General features: G+C 39.8%; 1 protein-coding gene across 1 annotated transcript in view; it reads right to left on the reverse strand.

The window, feature by feature from the left end:
• Positions 1-1,023: 1,023 nt before the first annotated feature.
• The window catches only part of Ica1l (islet cell autoantigen 1 like), a 62,375-nt gene continuing 41,951 nt past the window's right edge, over positions 1,024-21,447 (reverse strand). The window contains exons 10-12 of the mRNA XM_051190289.1: positions 19,615-19,875; positions 7,626-7,700; positions 1,024-1,629 (exon numbers count right to left, since the gene is read on the reverse strand). Coding sequence (XP_051046246.1) covers positions 1,514-1,629; positions 7,626-7,700; positions 19,615-19,875 — 452 coding nt within the window. The 3' untranslated portion in view covers positions 1,024-1,513. The remainder of the gene's footprint in view (positions 1,630-7,625; positions 7,701-19,614; positions 19,876-21,447) is intronic.

The following is a 21,447-nucleotide window of genomic DNA, read 5'->3' on the forward strand; positions in this document are numbered from 1 at the left end:
CATGTGGGTGCTGGGAATTGAACCCAGGTCCTCTGGAAAAGCAACCAGTGCTCTTAACCTCTGAGCCATCTCTCCAGCCCTGCAATATGTCTTTTTCAACCACCAAATTATTAATGATTGAGCCTCAAATTACTTAATCATGAGAAATAGTACAAATAACTTTCATTTAATAAGCTATCAAATGGAATTGTTTGACTTGAAGTTATAACAAAACTTGGTAAGGCAGTTAAATGTGGCTTCCTGGTTAGAGAAAATAAACCATACTGAAAGATAACCAAAAACTGAATAGTGATAATTGTGTGTGTGTGTGTGTGTGTGTGTCAATTTGTGGTAACTTTGATCTGGGAAAATGGAAGGCCCTTGGCCCTTCATTTTTGTAGTTGATGGTTCGGGCTTTGCCTTAAGAGATCATTGATTTTCTATCACTGAAGTATCTGTTTCTACCAGATAACAGGCTGCCTGTGAGGAAGATCTGAAGAAACTCCTTGGGAAGAATACCCTTGGAAAGACAATAGCACAGACCCAAGATGTAAGTTACTGTTCCTTGAAGTTAAAGGAAAACTACACCGAAACTAAAGGGTAGGCAGGAAACTGAGTGAGTGGCACATCAATGGGAGATGTTTTCACCAGCTTGCCCAACTGCCACTAAATAGCCTTCCCTCCAGAACTGACCCCAAACCCTCTGCCAGCAGCTTTTGCTTAGTAATCAGATGCCGTCTCGGGAGTTAGACGGGAAGGAAGAGAGTGGGCCCCCCTACTTTCTGTGGAATTGTCCGTGTCTGTCAGAAAACCTTCCGGGTTATACTGCATGAAGAAATGAGACTACAGATATATATAAAGTAGTTTCTGGAGGCCTCAGGGAGACTGTGCCCCAGGTAGGCATTACTCTCCTTCCCTATTGCTTGTGTAGCAGTTTGTGAGAAAGCCTGTCAAGTCACTTTCCTCCATTTCTGTAGAAGATGGAGTTCCCATCCTCCTATTTTCCACGTGAAAATTTAGTGATGGAACTAGGTGTCTTCATGATTGTGTGTGAATGAAAAGTACTGTTGGATTTAGCTTCCAAGTACAGAAAAGCAAGCACAAGTTTCTCTAATTTTAGTAAAGCGGACTAGGTTCTCTAATCTGTTCTACATTGTAATCAGGGAGAAAACATTATTTTCTACTGCTATTCCCCAAAATAAAACACCTGCCAGTGTCAAACTCACCCCAAACTGTAGCCTCTTTGTCCTATTCTTTACTCACGTACAGCAAAGAAACTTAAATCTAGAACACTTCCCAAAGAAATACTCCATCTCCTGTGATACAGATGTAAGTTTGGTTTCTCAGTATTACAGATTTGGGAGTTTTTAAAAATTCCCACATACTATCAACAGCTTGCACACCCAGCACAATAAATACACAGACTGAGGTTGGCAGGCAGATGTCCTGTCCAGAACACAGACTTCTGTGTGTGGTCACAGTGCAAACATTGTATACAGTTGAGGCCTTGAGACCCCTGACCCTGTGACCCCAGTCAGGCGTTGAGAAGCTCATCGTCTGAGTGTCCAATAGCATCCGGGTTGGAAAGCGGATCCAAGTCTGCAAATAGATTGAACCAGGCTGACATGTCTTGGTTACCATTGTCGGGGGCTAGTAAAAAAAAGAGACATTAAAGAGATTAAGCTTTTGGAAGTTAATATTTTTGTACTACTTTTGTGAGTTTGAAGTTAATGCTTTTTTATAAAGTTGGCTGATAATTCACTATACCCCCCCCAGGATAATTTTAAATGCAAATGCAGGTAACCTCTGCTTTGCTGAGCCTCTGAGTTCTCTTGGGGATAGTGACAAGGCTCATCTATCTTAGAAGCAATTTCACATGATGTATAGAAAGCTCAGAGATAAGGTTTAAAGTCACAGTAACTTCTGTTCCTCCCAGGAAAGCTTAAGCTGTGCTTAAAACCCCATTATTGGGGATGGAGAGATGGCTCAGTGATTAAGAGCACTGGCTGCTCTTCCAGAGGACCCAGGTTCAAGTCCCAGCACCCACATAGCAGTGCACAGCTGTCTGTAACTCCAGTTCCAGGTGATCTGACACCCGCACACATGCATACATACAGTCAAAAACACCAGTACACATGAAATAAAAAAATAAAGCCACATAGTGGTGGTGCAAGCCTTTTAATCCTGGGAGGCAGAGGCAGGTGGATATGAGTTCAAGCCAGCCTGTTCTACAGAACAAGTTCTGGGACAGCCAGAGCTGCATAGAGAAACCCTATCTCGAAAAATCAAAATAAATAAAAGTAATGCTTCAAAAATATGGTAGCTCACGCCTTTAATCTCAGCACTTGGAGGCAGAGACAGGTGAATCTCAGTGAGTCTGAGGCCAGCCTGGTCTACGAGGTGAGTTCCAGGACAGCCAGGGCTACACAGAGAAGCCCTGTCTTACAAAAACTAAAAATAATAATAAAGTAGACATAAATGGAAAAAAAACCTTCATTTTGCATTTCAGGAAGTTGTCTCTTTAATTTTTATTTCTCTTTTGAGGCAGGGTCTTGCTGTGTAGCTCATGCTAGCTTCAAATATGTGACCCTGTCTCAGGTTTCTAAGTTTTGGACTATAGGTCTGCACCATCATGCCCAATGCTTGTCAAAGCATTCTCCAGTCAGGGGTAAGGAGATGGCTCAGTAGGTTAAGCGCCAGGTTTGTTCCCTAGAGCACATAGTGTGGAAGGAGAGAAACACATGTTTTCTCCCTCTCTAAAGGTAATTTTTAAAATGTTAAAACATTTTGATAAGAAGATTTTATCTCAGGCCCAAGTAGTTTTGTGTTTGTGTGGTAGTGTGAATGTAACTGCCCCACAATCTCATAGGGAGGGACATTATTAGGAGGTGTGGCTTTGTTGGAGGAAGTGTGTCACTGTGGGGGAGGGCTCAGATGTAGGAGTCCCAGCTATTCTCCAGCACCACAGATGCCTGCATGCCACCTTGCTCCCTGTCATGGTGACAATGGACTGCACCTGAACCAGCCCCAATTAAATATTTTCTTTATAAGAGTTGCTGTGGTCATGGTGTCTCTTCACAGCAAATAGAAACCCTAACTAGGATTTTCTGTTTGGACTAAAGTGGACTTTGGGAGTTTGTGTTGGAAAAGCAATGGAAAGCTTTAAGCACTGCTTACTGGGCCATACTAGTAGGAGCATGGAGACAGTGATGTTGAGTGTGGTTTGATGAACTGTGCAGGGCTACCTCAACAGGTTTTAGAGGAGAATTTTAGTTTGCTGCCTAGAGATCGTTCTTGTGATATACTGGTGAAGTAAGTGGCTGCTTTTTGCCCTTGCCCGGAGTCTGCCCTAGACTAAAGTGAAGAGTCTTGGAGTAATTCCTTGGCAGAAGCAATCTCAAAACAGCATAGTATAGACTCTGTTGTGTGGTTTTTAACGGTAACTCTAATGAAGATTTATATGAAAAGGAGAAAGCTGAGCAGAGTAAATTACAAAGTGAAAATTCTGAGGAGAAAAAAGAGAGCACTAGGAAATGGAATAGAGCTAAATTCTATGCTCAAGGAGATAAAGAGATTAATAAAGGGGGTAAAGGGAGCAGTGACCTCAGGGCAAGATCCTACCCAGCTAAGTTTCCAACTTGTGGAAAGAGAAAAGTTTAGAGCTGGGTGTGGTGGTACACACCTGTAAAATCCCAGCACTTGGGGGGCAGAGGCTGGCAGATCGCTGAGTTTGAGGCCAGTCTTGTCTATAGGGTAAGTGTCAGGACAGCCAAGCTTAATCGAAGATAGAAAGCCAGTGAAGATGTAATTGAAGAGGGGGCCATGTTCCAGCCCCAGCAAGCAGCAGAACTGGGCAGCTTTGGCCACGTGATTCTGGCTTTAGAGTCAAGGATAGAAGGAAGGGGTTATGGAATTTGCCTCCATACCTAAAGAAAGCCTCTGAGGTCAGGCATGTGTCAGGGATGTCCCTGAAAGGAGCCTTATGTAGTAGAGAGGCCATTGTGTGAAGCTGTGAAGTTGAAGCCTGGATTTCTTGAAGACACCAAGATGTTAGAGATGCCAGAGTTGTGGGATACCTGTCAAGGAAAGCTGCTAACAGAGTGGAACCAGCCCAAGAGAAAGACGTGTGCTGTGTTCCCCAAAGCTGAAAGGAGTTGGAGACAGGAACATTTTGACATCAGACACAGAGATGCAGAGTGTGGAATTTGCCCAGCTGGTTTGTGGTCTTGCTTCAGTCCAGTGTTTCCTCACTGTGCTCCCTTCCCTACATTTTCAAATGGTAATGTGTGTCTTGTGTCTTTATGTATTGGAAGTATGTGATCTGCTTTATGATTTTGATTTTACAGGGGATTACAGTTAAGAGATTGCATCTATCTCAAGAGATTTCAGACTTTGAAACAAGTTTAGGACTGTTACTGATTATAGGGACTTCTGAAGTTGGACTAAATGCAATTTGCATTATGATATTGTTACAAGCTTATGGGGGTCAGGGTGTGGAATTTGGTTGTTTGAATATAATTGGCTCCCATAATCTCAGAGAGTGGCACTATTAGGAGGTGTGGCTTTGCTGGAGTGGGTATGGCCTTGTGGAGAAGTTGTCACTGTGGGGCAGGCTTTGACATTTGCTTTGCTCAGGATACTGCCCTGTGTGTCAGTCTACTTCCTGCTGCCTGCAAGATGTAGGACTCTCAGCTGCTCTAATAGCTCCATGTCTGTCTGTCTTCTGCCATGCTCCGCATCATGATGATAACGGACTGAATCTCTGAAACTGTAAGCAAGCCATTAAATGGTTGTTGTTTTTCTTTTATTAGAGTTGTTGTGCTCATGGTGTCTCTTCACAGCAATAGAAACCCTAAGAGAGTTTGTTTTTGTTTTGGATTTTTAGTTTGGTGATTTTGAGACAGTGTTTCTCTTTGTAACCCTGACTGTCCTGTAACTCATTGTAGATCTGTCTAGCCTCGAACTTAGATTCATCTGCCTCTGCCTCTGCCTCTGCCTCTTTTGTGCTGGGATTAAAGGTATGGGCTACCAGTGCCAGCTAAGTTTTTTTTTTTTTTTTTTTTAATTGCACTATCATTCTTCACAAATTCACGCCCTACTTTTAAAAAAATGATTTGTTTTATTTCATATGTATTTGTGAGCAACTGTATGCATATGTGGCACTGTGTGTGTCTGGTACCTATGGAGGCCAGAGGAAGGTGTCAGGTCACCTGAAACTGGAGTTACAGACAGTTGTGAGCTGCCATATTAGTCTGAGAATTGACTGGGGTCCTCTGGAAGAATCATTTCTCCAGCCCTCAACCCACCTTATTAATGTTTCAATCCCTCTCATTTTAATCCTTCCTAGAATGAAAATTTTTGTCAGTAGCCTGCACATTTTATTGTGACATATTCAAGGATACATGTTTATATATGAGGGCTAGGTAGGACTAACAGATCACACATGGTGCTAACAGTGGGTCATTTAAAAAGGTTACTAGTCCCCTGTCATTGGGTTACACCATAACCCAAAGCAGCTTGGTAGGAACCACCCACAATGGGCCGGGCCCTCCCCCATCAATCTCTAAGAAAACACCATACAGGCTTGCCTACAGTCTAATCTTATGAGGACATTTCCCCAATTGAGGTTCCCTTCTCTCTAATGACTCTAGCTGTGTCAAGTTGACATAAAACTAGCCAGGACATCCCTGAAGGCCAAGGAGTCTAGAAACCAGGGCAAGCACCTCCAGGATAATCTCAAGAACTGGATATGTGCTGGGCCAAGTGTCCTGCAAGATACATGTAGTTCAGCCCAGAACAGAGTCAAGGAAGCCTCTTCTCCAGGTCATGGTTACCACATGCTACAGACATGCTACAGAGGGGCTGTAGCCGTGTCAGGGCAGAGCTGTGTCACTGAGGCTTCAGTGAGTTTAGGCCCTGCCCCAGTTCTGGGAACCAAGGCCATGTCAGCTCTGTCCATTCAAGGGCAGCTTTGAGGTCTGGTGTTCTACCTTCACTGAGTAATGCTGGCTAAGGCTCTTGCCTAAAAGAGCTTATTTTCTCCTCTGCTTCAGTCACATAATTTACCCCTTTCCTATAACATGTTAGAGCAAACAGAGAGGCTGCTGATAATTATGCCATTGCTGGTGGCTATGGTAACACCTGACACCTCCCTGATGAGTATGTAAAAACAATTATACTTACAAGCCAGGAAAGAAAATTTCATTATCTGTGATTAGAAACAGAAACAAAATAACTTTTTTTTTTTTTTTTGAGAGGGGTGGTTTTGAACTCATGGTAATAACTCTGCCTCAGCTTCCTGAGGGCTGGATTTAAAGGCCTGTACAAAGCAGTCCCTTTGCTTTCTGTGTTCTGTGAGCTGTGACATGCAGTGTGTGGTCCTCAGCCATCCCACACAGGTAGACCCTTTAGGAAAGGGCTGAGGACAGGGCACTCATATACATCCTAAAGCTGAGGCCCCATGGAAGGAAGTTACATCACTGTGGGACAGTGCAACTGCAACTTTTGCTCACTTTTAGGTTCTTGGCTTCTGTGAAGTAAACAGGCATCCTTCACCATCCCTGCCAAGTACAGGTGCAGAAGATTGACCATGGACTGAAACTTAAACCATTAGCCAAATACAGTAGAATGCTGACTAGCAAACATACAGAGAGGAAAAGAGAGAGCGTGGTCCAGGCTGAGGATGCAGCTAACTGGTTAGTTAGCATGTAAAGGCCCTAGGTTCTATCCCCAGCACCACAGAGGAGCAGTAACTATAATAATAATAATAAACATTATGTCAAAATTACTAATGGTTGGTATGTGGTGGCCTTTACCTATAATCTTAGTTCTCAGGAGGTTGAAGCTGGAAAATCAAGAATTCAAGGCCAGCCTGACTACATAGTGAGATCCCTACCTGCCATTTAAATTATTTCAATTCAGAACACACAAAATACAGAATAAGGTACATCCTGAAAAACCTACTCAAAGAATACATGGGGATGCTTTTTAATTTTTAGTTTTTTTATAATGCTGAATTTATTGAGAAGAAAATTTAAGTATTGGTATCATAAGAATTTGGAAGTCTGTGTAAGAGACCTTCCATAGGCAGTCACTTGAACAACTTGAGTACAAAATGATTAAGTATAGTGATGATTGTAAACTACAGAATAATACGAATTCAGGTGGATAATAGATTATGAATGGGAAGAGACAAGTCTGTTCGGAGCAGTGTGAACCAATATGCTGTCCTGTGTTCAGGAGGACACTGTCTACCCTTATGCAGAAAATGCTGTAATACTTGTTGCAGGATGAATGACCTCTGAGGTCATCCTGCTAAATGAAGTGCTCTGTCACCAAAACCTAAAGCCTGTCATCCCAGGTGGATGGAGTATCTGAAGCAATGCAGTATATGGATGGGGAGGCTGGATAACAGCCAATACCTGTGCACACCTGTAAAACCAGTTTGAGGTTGTGTCCTAGATGCTCCCATCATTCCTGTCTGCAGGCATCATGCAATCCAAGGCACCTTCTGAGCTGGAAAAGCTCAGTGATGGAGCCCAAATACCACTGATAATGCCTAGTTATTTTCTTCACACAAGGCAAAGTGGTCCTTTTCTAAATTCTCCTGAATTTCACTCATTAATGCAATGGAAACAAGTACTTACATTTTAATTTCTTTGGATGCTGTGAAGACACTGGCAAGGTATCTGAGTGTTCTGATCCCTCTGGGGAGACCCAGCCTTTGGGGGAAAGAAAGACAGAGAAACAAGAAAGAATTAACTGTAGCATGAATAATGAAAACTCAGAGACAGATAACAGAGTTAAAGCTGAAGATCAGAAAAGCAAAGCAGCCAGCAACTAAATAGTTCTCACCTATTGCACTGAATACACTGCAGTCCTGTCTCCACCCCCCTTATATTCCTCTCTAGTGTTGGGATTAAAGGCGTACTATCATCAGCCAAGGCAAGGGCACTTTCTTGCCAGTGGCTTACTTGTGCCACAACAAAAGTAAATTCTTCGATGCCCACCATCTTCTCTGTAGTACATTGGTGCTGCATAAAAAAAATAACCTATGTTATTAAAACATCTTAAATGCCATACTCTGTACATCTCTGAAGTTTTTGAAGATGATCTATCTAAAATATCTGTTTGACCTTTTAAACATACCTAATATGACTATAAATTGAATTGTAATAGGTGACTAATTTCTAACTTGAAATTCCTTATTATCTTACATAGTTGGCAATAATAACTTTCAAGGACTAGAAATTTGCATTACATTGTTAAGTGAGCTGTATAGGCACAATACCTTGAAAAAGATTAGAAATATATATACAGTATATTTTAACCAAATTAATCTCAAATGTGTATCAATATACAAAATTGGTATACAAAAGTTAAACCCAATGTAAAATATTTAAAACAAGTATTTGCCTTTTAAAAGTAAGTTTAATAATCTACCTTTTTTTATCTTAATAGATCTATATCCTCCCTTTTTTCTTTTCAGAGTAGATTCAATAATTACCCTTTTATTCTATCATATCTGTATCTCCCTTTTCAAAACAAGAATTCTGAATCTATCTCCTTTGTTTAGCTTTTTTCCTGACCATAACCAATAACAACTTGTAACCAATCCCCTAAACAAATAACAAATATCTATAACTCTTTGAGTGACCAAAAAACACCCACCTCACCTTTTGGGAATATGGGTGTCATGTTCTTAAAATTATTTCAAGCTGTCTGGGAAGACAGCATCATTAGGGGATCCTAAGAAGAAAATTGAGTTAATTGTCAAGTCCTGGGGGTGTATCATTTGTTGTCTCTGTATAATGGGAAAGTTCAGGGCTTGTCTCCAATTCTGGCTAGAGTAGTTTGTGAGGCTGGTCACCTCAGTTAGCCACCTCAAAATTATTCTTTAGCAATTTGTAGTTCAAAGATGATCTTTAGTTGTTGTTCAGCTTAGTGATGTTATTATAGTCCAGGTAGAACTGTCATTGTAAGGCCCCATCCTCCTTTAGGAGACTTCAGAGGTCACTGTTAGGCATGTTCATGGTTCACTGCAGAAAACTGATAAAGACTCAAAGCCACAATCATGGAAAGCAAGGCAGATGAAACCTTTTTCTAGAATTAGTATGCTATATGACCATTAATGTCATGACAAAAACTTTAAAATACAACACACATACACCCATTAAAATTTTTAGGTAATATTTATACCTCCAGAAAAGTTGCAATGAGTCAAAATAAAACCAAAGGATTTCGAGAGTAGAGGCATACAATTGTCCCTTAAATTTTGGTTTTTCTTCTGTCCCATATCAGCTGGCTTTTATGACATGAGACAGATTTTGGATTTTACTTTAACAAGCACGCTTGGGTTTAGAGAAGGAGAGAGCCACACTTCAACTCCAAAGCCAGCTTTAATCTTTAATTGGACTGGTAATACAAAAAGACCACTTGCATTATATGTAGAGAACCTTGTAAGTAGAAATAAACATTTCAGAAGATATATGAGATTTTGTCCTGTTGGATATTTGATATACCAATAGGCCAATTTACTCTTTTTCTTGGGACATTTTTTTCTGGATGATTTGTCCTTTTTCTTCATGTCTCATTTGTCCAGTGGTCTGTCTTCAGATATCTTAGCTGGATGCTTTTATTCTTCCTGAAAGGGGAAAGCAAAACCCTTCCCCCGATCCTAATTTTGGGGAGGTTCACTTTTGGCAAGGTGTATCTGATCAAATGAAAAGCATTTATTAGTTTTATAGGTTAGTGTAGATTGAATGGTCATGGCGCTTAATGAACAATCATCTCTTCTAATTAAGAGATCTCTTGTTCAAATCGAACCTTTATCAATTTTGATGGTATCAATAGTTTTTCTTCTCCTGTACAAACAAAAGCAAAACCCCTCTCCCAATGTAACACATATCCTGGTTTCCATTTTGAGGTCAACACATCTTTCAAGTATACTGGCTCATTTAATTAACTAGTTTTTGTTTTGTTTTGTTTTTTTCTGTTATCCAATGTCTCTCCACAACTGTTCCTTTCTCATTAGCATTTAGAAAATTCAAAGTTAATAAATTATTATGCAATCTGTTTCTGGGGTTCTTTATCAGTGCTTTCTGTTGATTTAGCATATCCTTTAGAGTTCTATTTGAACTTTTTATAACTACCTGCCCTGTAGGGATTGTGTGGTATACTGGTAATATGCTTTGTATTATATAAGCAAAAAACTGTTTCATTTTCTTGGAGACATATGCTGCAGCATTGTATGTACAGGTATGCCCATGATGGCCAAACTTCTAACATATGTGTAATTACCTAATCAGCCTTTTCTGAACTCAAAGTAGTTGCCCATTGAAAATCTGAATAGGTATCAATGATGTGGTATACATATTTTAATTTTCCAAATCAAAATTCTACAAAATGGAACAAATCCATCTGCCAGATTTCATTCCTTTGAGCACTCTTTGAGTTACTTCCTGCAGGTAGGACAGACATTTCCTTATAATTTCCTTGGCTTGTTGCCAAGATTTCAAACCTTTGCTATAGACATGATTTTTTAATGAAATTCTGGGGCCTTGTTTGTAATCAATAATTGATCAATTCCATTATTACCTTGTGCTAGAGGGCCTGGCAGACACATATAGGATTGGATGTATTTGTATATATAGGATGATTGCTATTCGTGATTATTTCTTATAACTGAATAAATAATGAAAGTCAATTTTGTATCATCTGGTATAAATTCAGTGGTTTCAGTATGTAAAACAACTTTCTGCATATTGCAAATCAGTAACTATGTTGAGAGGTTTTGTAAAATTCATTAACATCATGAAAATAGCATAGAATTCTGACTTTTGGGCAGAATCAAAAGGACTTGAATCCACTTTAGTTAAATTTTCTGATTTGTAACCTGCTCTTCCTGATTTATTTGCATCAGTATAGAATGTAGGATAACTGGAGTTATCGGTGTTTCCCGTACAATGTGAGGAAGGATCAGGTCAATTCTCATTATAAGTTAAATTCTCTTGCTTCTGGGATATTTGTTGTTAATTTCTTCCAAAAAATTACTGCAAGCTCTTTGCCAGGGTTCACTTTCTGTCCATATTGTCAATTTCATCCTTACTTAAAGGATCTATAATTTCTGCTGGGTCTATTCCTGCTAATTGATGGTCTCAATTTTCCTTTTAGAATTAGCTCAGAGACCTTGTACACAAGTTTTTTTAAATTTTTTACTCAGTCTATGTGGTAAAAAGATCCATTCTATGGTAATATCTTCCCCCTCTGCATTGAAATGCTTAGAGAGTAAAATGTCCAGAATGCAGATCCACACAGTCCGCTTGTGCAGCCCATAATTTCTCTCCCACCAAAGCTAATTCCCAGTTTCAGTTGATAATTTCCTGGGACTATTTAAGTCCTTGTCTCCATCTAAAGTTTTGTTTATATTAGTTGATCAGGTTTTATTCCAATAATGTGCCGTATGGGATATGTTTCCTAGCAATATTTGAAAGTCAGTGAAAGTCTGCAATTGATCTCTCCTACTTTGCACCCTTTTGGGGGGGATCTAATTTTTTTGTAAACCTATTTTATAGCCTAAGTACTTAACAGAATCTCCTCTTTGTATTTTTTTGTATTAGGAGCAATTTGTAACCCTTAACAAGGGAGAATTTTCTTTACTTCTTCAAACATCCTTTCTAAAGTATCTACATTTGAATCAAATAATAAAATGTCGTCCATGTAATGATAAACTATAGATTGAGGAAGTTGCTTACATATCACTTCCAATGGCTGATGTACAAAATATTGGTACAGGGTAGGACTATTTAACATTTCCCTGCAGGAGAACCTTCCATTGATAACTCTTACCAGGCTGAGGATTATTATAAGTAGGCAATGTGAAGGCAAATTTTTCTCTGTCTTTTTCTTGTAAAGGTATAGTGAAGAAGCAGTCTTTTAATCAGTAAAATTCTTTAGGCAATAGAACAGGCAAAGGACTTCCAGCATGTTGAGAGCCCATTGGCTGAATTGGCTTACTAACCGCTCTTAGATAGTTACCATTCTCCATTTTCTAGATTTCTTTTTAACAACAAATACAGGAGAATTCTGAAGGCTGGGTGTTTCTTCAGTATGCTGAGCATTTATTTGATCCTGTACCAGCTGTTCTAAAGCCTGAAATTTAATGGCCATTGTGCAACCCATTCAGGTTTGTCTGTGAACCATTTTAAAGAGAGAGCTGTTGGTGCCTTTAGAAGATAGCAGCTGTTGTGCCCTGTTCTTGTACAACCTGAATGGTTGGTGACTGTTCTTTATAATACTTTTTATGATATTATATAAGATATGGTATCTATTATGTTATCTATTAAAATTATGGTTAATAACTTCCTAAGATTGAGGGAACATTAAATATACCATTGCTGTAAAAAAATCACGTTCCCCAAAATTTAACTGCTATTGTTACAACATATGGCTTTAATTTTCCTCTCTTCAGCCATATCACCACACCCATTGGGAGAGAGACCTGGGAGCAGACCAAATCATCCAGCACCTGCCCCCATTAGAGCCTTAAAACCACACCCACTAGGAGAGAACCTTGGCCCCGCACCTTCCGGGAGAGGCCCCACCTGCTTCCACTGGAAGAAGAGATGGGAAAATAACAGTATAAGAACACATTTCAACAACATAAAGAGTAATATACCACCAGAGTCTAGGAGTTCTTTCTATACCAACAAGATCTGAACATCCCAAAAGGAATGCTGGAAATAGAAAATCTGGGTAAATGATCAGGAACTACAGATGCAAGCTTAACCACAGAATACAAGAGATGGAAGAGTGAATCTCAGGTTTTGAAGATACGCTGGAGAGATAGATTTATCAACCAAAAAAAAAAAAAAAAAAAAAAAAAAAAAATCTTAAGTTCAAGAAATCCTTTACACAAAATATCCAGGAAATATGGGGCACTGTGAAAAGACCAAACCTAAGAATAATATGTATAGAAGGCAAAGAAATCCAACTTAAAGGCACAAAAAACATACTCAACAAAGTCACAGAAGAAAACTTTCCCAACCTAAAGAAGGACATGCCTATGAAAGTACAAGAAGCTTACAGAACACCAAATAGACTGGACAAAACAAAAGCCCCCCTCGCCATATAATAATCAAAATACTAAACAAACAATAAAAAAGGATATTAAGAGCTGCAAAGGAAAAAGACCATGTAACATATAAAGGCAGACCTGTCAGTGGAAATTCTGAAAGCCAGAAATACCTAGATAGATGTTCTACAAACACAGAGAGACAACAGATGACAGCCCAGACTACTATACCCAGCAAAGGTTTCAATAACTATAGATGGAAAAAACAAGATATTCCATGACAAAACCAGATTTACACTATATCCACAAATCCAGCCCTACAGAAAGTACTGGAAGGAAAACTCCAACCCAAAGAAGCTAGCTACACTCACAAAAAATATAGGCATTAGATAATCCCACATTACCAAAAGCAAAAAAAAAAAAAAAAAAAAAAAAAAAAATGAGGGAAACACACACACAATACCACCACCACCCAATCAAAAACTTAAAAAAAAAAAAAAAATCAACAATCAATGGTCTCAATCCACCTATAAAAAGACACAGGCTAACAGAATGGATACAAAGACAGAATCCATCCTTCTGCATACAAAAAATACATCTCAACTTCAAAGACAGATGTTACATCAGAGTAAAGGGTTGGAAAACTGAACAATGCTCAGTTGTGTCACCCCTGGGGCAAGGAAGAAAAAAAAAAAAAAGAAAAGACTTTCTAGAATTCAATGAAAATGAAAACAACATACCCAAACTTATGGGACATTTTCAAAGCAGTGCTAAGAGGAAAGTTCATAGCACTAAGTGCCCACATAAAGAAACTGGAGAATAGTCACATTAGAGACTTAACAGCACACCTGAAAGCTCTAGAACAAAAAGAAGCAAACTCACCCAGGAGGAGTAGATGCCAGGAAATAATCAAACTGAGGGCTGAAATCAATAAAGTAGAAACTAAGAAAACAATGCAAAGAATCAGTGAAACAAAGAGTTGGTTCTTTGAGAAAATCAACAAGACAGACAAACCTTTATTCAAAGTAACCAAAAGGCAGATTGCAATTTAACAAAATCAGAAATGAAAAAGTGTACATAACAGACAATGAGGAAATCCAGAGAATCATCAGGTCATACTTTGAATTCCTATACTCCACAAATTGGAAAATTTAAAGGAAAGGAACAACTTTCTGGATAGCTATCACTAACCAAAATTAAATCAAGAACAGATAAGCAATTTAAATAGACCTATAACCCCTAATGAAACAGCAGTCATCAAATCAGGAACAAGACAAGTCTCTCCACTCTCTCCGTATCTCTTCAATATTGTACTTGAAGTTCTAGCTAGAGCAATAAGACAACGAAAGGAGATCAAGGGGATATGAATTGGAAAGGAAGAAGTCAAACTTTCACTATTTGCAGGTGATATGATAGTATACATAAGTGACCAAAAAAACTCTACCAGGGAATTCGTACAGGTGATAAATACCTTCAGCAAAGTGACAGGATTCAAGATTAACTCAAAAAAAAAAAAAAAAAAAAAGTTATTAGCCTTACTATTTACAGAAGTCAGAGAAACATCACCCTTTACAATAGCCACAAACAACATAAAATATCTTGGGGGGGGGTAACACCAGAGAAGTGAAAGACCTATATAATAAGAACTTTTCATCTTTAAAGAAAGAAATTAAAGAAGATACCAGAAAATGGAAAGATCTCCCATGCTCTTGGATAGGTAGGATCAACATAGTAAAAATGGAAATCTTGCCAAAGCAATCTACAGATTCAATGCAATCCCCATCAAAATCTCAGCACAATTTTTCACTGACCTTGAGAGGATAAAACTCAACTTTATATAGAAAACCAAAAGACCCAGGATAGCCAAAACAACCCTGTACAATAAAGCAACTTCCAGAGACATAACCATCCCTGACTTCAAGCTCTGTTATAGAGTTAGTAGTCTTGAAAACCGCTAGGTATTGGTGCAAAAATAGACAGATGACCAGTGAAATTGAATTGAAAACCCTGATATTCCACAAACCTGTGATCACCTCATTTTTGACAAACAAACTAAAATTATACAATAGAAAAAAAGAAAGCATCTTCAACAAATGGTGCTGACATATAGAAGATTGGAGATAGATTGCCATGAACAAAACTTAAGTCCAAAAGGATCAAAGACCTCAACATAAATTCAGCCACACTCAACCTTTTAGAAAAGAAAGTGGGAGGCACCCTTGAATGAATTGGCACAGGAGACTGCTTCCTGAACATAACACCAGTAGCACAGACATTGAGATCCACAATTAATAAATGGGACCTCCTGAAACTGAGAAGCTTCTTTAAGGCAAAGGACACAGCAAGACAAAAAGGCAGCCCACAGAATGGGAAAAGATCTTTACTAACCCCACGTCTGACTGAGGGCTCATCTCCAAAATATACAGAGAACTCAAGAAACTAGTCAGCAAAACACCAAATAATCCAATTAAAAAATGGGATTCATAACAAAATAGAGAATTTTCAATAGAAGAATCTAAAATAGCTGAAAGACACTTAAATTCCTCAACAACCTTAGCCATCTGGGAAATACAAACCAAAACAACTCTGAGATACCATCTTACTCCTATCAGAATGGCTAAAATAAAAAACACCAACGACAGTTTATGCTGGAGAGGATATGGAGAAAATGGTACACTCCTCCACTGCTGGTGGGAGTGCAAACTCAAACCACTTTGGAAATCAGTATGGTGGTCCCTCAGGAAAATGAGAATCAGTCTACCACAGGACCCAGCAATTCCACTCTTAGGCATATACCCAAAAGATGCACATTCAAACAACAAGGAAATTTGTTCAACTATGTTCATAGCAGCATTATTTGTAATAGCCAGAACCTGAAAGTAGCCTAGATTCCCCTCAACTGAAGAATGGGTAAAGAAGATGTGGTACATTTACACAATGAGTACTACTCAGTGGGAAAAACAAAAACAATGGAATCTTGAAATTCACAGTCAAATGGATAGAACTAGAAGAAACCTGAGTGAGGTAACCCAGTCACAGAAAGAAAAGCATGGTATGTACTCACTCATAAGTGGATATTAGACATAGAACAAAGAATAACCAGCCTACAGTTCACACCCCCAGAGAAGCTAGGAAATAAGGAGGATCCTAAGAGAGACATAGACACCCCCCCCACAAAGAAGGGGAATGGGACAAGATCTCCTGAACAAACTGGGAGCATGTTGGAGGGGGTAGGGAGGTAGGAGAAACAGGATAGGAGGAGAGGGAGGAGGAGATCCTGAGGGATCAAGAAGGTCTAATTGAGGGAAGAATAGAAAAGGAGAGCAAAGAAAGAGATACCTTAATAGAGGGAGCTGTTGTGGGTTTAACGAGAAATCTGGCACTACAGAAATCTCCAGGGACCCACAGGATTACCCCAACTAAGAATCTATGGAGTAGTGGAGAGGCTACCTTAAATGCCCCTCCCCAGGGCAGGAGGGATGGCTCAGAGGTTAAGAGCACTGTCTGCTCTTCCAGAGGTTCTGAGTTCAATTCCCAGCAACCACATAGTGGCTTGCAACCACCCATAATGAGATATGATTCCTTCTTCTGGCATGCAGGCATGTATGCAGATAAATCACTATATACATACTAAATAAATCTTTTTTTTTTAATGCCCTTCCCCTACCTTAAATGCCATCATAGAGCCTTCACCCAGTAGCTGATGGAAGCAGAAGCAGAGATCTACAGCTAAGCACTCAGCCAAACTCCTGGAATCCAGTTTCAGAGAGGGAGGAGTGATGAACAAAGGGGTTATGACCATGCTGGGGAAACCCACAGAAATAGCTAACTTGAGCAAGCCAGAGCTTATGGACCCCAATCTGACAGCTGGGGAATCAGCATAGGACCGAACCAGGGCATCTAAACATGGGTGTCAGTTGGGGGCCCTGGGCAGTCAACCAGTATTCATCCCTAATGCACGAATGGGCTCTCAAAGCCCATTCCCTATGAAGGGATACCTTCTCAGCCTAGATACATGGGGGAGGGCCTAGGTCCTGCCCCAAATGATGTGACAGATTTTGATGAACCCCCATGGGAGGCCTCACCCTCCCTGGGAAATGGATAGGAGGTGGGATGGGGGGTTGGTGGGGAGAATGGTATGTAAATTTATATATATTCCTCTCTTTCCTTCCAGTCCTATTCATTCAACTCATCTCACATTCTGTTTTACCTAAGATAAAGTTCCAATCCCTAAAAGCTGAACATATACCTTCTGAAGCAACCAATTTTGATACCAAGATTCTGGTGAAATTATTATGTTCACACTTGTGTCTACCAGACCTTCAATGACAATGTCATTTATTCTTATTTTTAATTTTGGTCTTTGTTCGTTTATAGAAGTTTGCCAGAATACATGCTCTATGGTTTCTCCTGAATTTTTTGTTCTATCCTCCACAGCAGTATGATTTCTTACAATAGGCATTAGGTTCTTTAATTGCTCTGGGAAGGAGTTTCCATGGTGACAGGAAATGGCTGAACCACATTTGGCATAGGGGCCTCTCAAGGAGTTTCAGGATGGCAAAGGGATGCCTTGAATGTCCCTTTTTGAACACAGTCTTTCGTCCAATGCCTGCCTTTGCCACACCTTCTGCAAAATCCAGAAGGGAGGGATGTTCTGCTTGAATTATGCTTAGAAACAACATTGCTTCTAAGAATACCCTGTTTACAATCCCTTTTAAGGTGATTTTGTTTGCCACAATTGAAACACTTGACATTTTGTTTTTTCTTCAAACCTCTGGAAATCACCTATCCATGCATCATCATGGTCATGAGATTCAATATTGATTGTACCTTGGACCCATTCCTCCAAGGGTGCTGACCTTGCCTTTAGCATCCTAATTATTCTTTTGCATTGAGAATTAGGTTTTCAAAAGACAGAGATTCAGTTATATTTGTGTAACTTCTGAATTTGGTATCATTCTATTTACTATTGATTCCAATCTTTGTAAGAAATCCATGAAGGATTCCTTTGGGCTCTGTATAACTTTAGAAAATGATTCAATTTTCTTTCATACCTCTCCAATTCTGTCCCAAGCATTCAAAGCTGCTGCATGGCATAAAGCCAGGCTTGGTCTTAGCCTCTTTTCTGAACCAGATCCTTTATTGTAATTGTGGACCAGGCTCTAAAACAGTATTAACCAAGTCTATCTAGTCTTTAGGGATAACTCTATTACAAACTGACCTGGAGTTTAACATCTATTTCACAAACGGTGAATGTATGCCATATGAGACTATCGCTTCCTTAAATGTAACATTGGCACAGGAATCCAATCAGCTCTTTACAGAGCCTCTATCATTTGTCAATTCCTGTAGGGTTACTGGATAAATTAAGGATGGTTGTTTAAAAACCTTCGGCTGTTCCTTTCTAACCTTATAATGTAATGCTGGAAATGGTTTTCCTTTAAATTCTTCTGTCTAGGTCTGAATATATTTCTATGACCTGCTTTAGTAAGTTTCTTTAAGGCCTGCATCTTGGCAATCATATCAACCAGCTTTTTAAAGAGATAAACCAAGAATTATTAAACTGACAACAAAGATTATCAAAATGATAACAGTAAGTCAATCCTGGTTGATTATCCCTTCATTTAATTGTTGCAATTTTAAACCATCCATTGTGTAATCATACAGAAACCTGACTCTTTCCATTGCAGTAGTGTTTCCCATTTTTTAATGTTGGAAAAATCTCATTTAACTAATTCCTTCCTTTAAGAATTCCCAGCTGGGCATTAGTGGTACACACCTTTAATCCCAGCACTTGAGAGTCAGAGGCAGGTAAAGGTTGTGGCTAGCTTGGTCTACAAAGTGAGTTCCAGGACAGCCAGGACTCTTACACAGAGAAACCCTGACTCGTTTTATCCTATAGCCCATGTTGCTTTGCTTTTTAAAAAATGCAAGCCGTGTGCTGACTCTGGAATCTGTGGGGAAAGTAACTAGAGAAGTGTAGAGGAGGAGTTAAGATGTCAAAGACCTGTTGGAATTTCTTGCAGCAACATGGACAACCAAATGAAGTTCTGAGTGGACTGGAGACAGAGTGGGCTCAATTTGATAACCTGCATAGATACAGGAGCAAAATGACTCCCAAAGTACAGCCTTGAGTATAGGACATTGGATTTGCTGGTGACCCTTGTCTAGGACAGCCCTCTGCTGCAGCTTACTCCAGTGTCTTCCTTGCTTTCTCTCTCTTGCTAATTCTGAACCCCTCAGGGGAAAAAAATACACCAAGGTTTGCTTGGGGTGGTGATGGCATCACCACCCAGGAGTGGCTTAGTAGGTCAATGTTGTAAACACCTGGAGCACATGGGTTTAGTGGAGGTTAACAAGGAGACGGCCCTTGTTTCAGACTTGCTGACAACTGCAGTGAGGTTCAGATTTAATATTTTTTTTCCTGTTGATTGGTATGACTGCAGATTTTTCTCTAGTACTGGTGAAGTTAAATCTATTTCCCTTGATTCTAGCATCAATAACCACAATAGTTTTGCTTAGCAAACACAGAGCACATGTCCAAATGTCTCCGTATTACTTACTGTTGAAAGCTCCATCTGCATGAAGGCCAAGGTCGAAGAGCTGTGACGGGAGGAACTGGGAAGAGTAGGTGAGAGGTTCAGATCCCACTGAAGGCTCCTGGGATGTGAGGCCAGCACTGGGGCTCCCACAGGCTGTCAGGCAGTCCGGTGTAAGTTCACTAACACTTGCAGAAGTGGGGCTTAGGAGGCTGTTCAGAAATGAGAATTCCTTCTCAAAATCATCTCCTTCCAGAGAGTCTCCAGGCAGAGCTCTTGCAGCTGCTGGTTGAGGACAGAAAGGAAATGACAGCAGGGACACAAGAGAACTGTCTTGTTTTACCTTTATGGCATTAACATAATTTAACAACTCTATTGATTATAAGTCCTTAATTATTCCTAACAAGGCAGGATTTAGATAAAAGTGGTCTAAACAGGTATGAATGCCTAGGACATAATAAGCTCCTGCCCTGCCTGTGTGAGACAGAGACTTGGGCAACATGGGAGATGGACACGATGGACACAAGCCTTGCAGTAAGGAGCCAGACGAGGAAGTGAGGACAGCACATGCAGCAAGGTGAAGCTATGACACAGATGCATCTTCTCTCCATGATGCTGGGAACCCATGGATACAGATATGTGTGTGCACATAAAATGCCATGATGAACAGTATGCTTTGATTACAGTGTACTAAAACCATTTTAAAACAAAACCAGAAAACAAGGTTCTTTTAGTGATAAATTTTAAACCCTCCACTGAAACAATTTTAGCTGAAATAACAAACTTCCTAAAACACTATGATAAAAATACTTCATAATCCATGGGTAATTCCATACCAAGAATGAGGGAGAGGTTGTAGCACCCTCACAGGGCCTTCACTCCAGTGTAACTAGTAAAAGCCCCAAGACTATTCAAGATATAAAAAAAAAAAAAAAAAACCCAAAAGACATTTACTTAAAAGCTCCAGAATTCAGGAGGAACTGGAAAATCTGGTATTTGTACTGAAAACAGCCCTTTCCTACCATAACCATTCCAGCCTGGAATACCCAGGGGCTATAACCCCCTCCATTTCACAATCTGTACTTTTATCTGAGGCTAAGTTCCATAATTACAGTCAAGAGCAGAGGCTCCCATCACCCACCCAGATGGACACCGAGTGGCCCAGCTGCGGTGAGTAAGAGGACAGAGGAGGACTTAGGGAAACATGGGAGGAGACGGAGCTGCTCATGATGGAGTTTGGTTGAAGCCCCTCACCAGCAAGAATCAGAAGTCAGCACAAGGAACTTTTTTGCTTAAGGCCTTTCTTCCATCTCAGTTGATACCCTGCAGCTTCCTAAGAGTCTCAGCAGAGAGCCTATGCAACACTAGTGGCTGCAGGTTTGGCCTTACAAAGTATAAACCTATCAGGACATCTGCACAGCCTCCATATATTCTCTCTTGTTGGAAAGAGAAAGGTTTCTTTTTTCTTTTCTTTTTTTCTTTTCTTTTTTTTTTTTTTTTTTTTTTTTTTTTTTTTTTTTTGAGACAAGACTGTCCTAGAACTTGCCTTGTAGACCAGGCTGACGTCAAAAATCACAGAGATGCTACTGTCTCTGCCTCCCAAGTGCTGAGATTAAAGGTGTGTGCCTGCCCAACTGAGAAAGGTCTTAAGCTTTTGAGATACAACTTCACATAGAGATAATATTACAACTCTCCTTTGAGAAGCCTATGCCCACGCTTGGGTCTGTCTTACTCTGAGCATCTCACTACTGAATGCATGTTTAAAATCTTTGTAAAATATGACTTCATAAACTGCAATTCAGAAGTCTGCCTACCTCTGTTCTGTGCTGGGATTAAAAGCTTGTGCCACCCTCACCT

This window comes from Phodopus roborovskii, unplaced genomic scaffold (assembly GCF_943737965.1).
Source record: "Phodopus roborovskii unplaced genomic scaffold, PHOROB, whole genome shotgun sequence".
NCBI classification, from domain to species: Eukaryota; Metazoa; Chordata; class Mammalia; order Rodentia; family Cricetidae; genus Phodopus; species Phodopus roborovskii.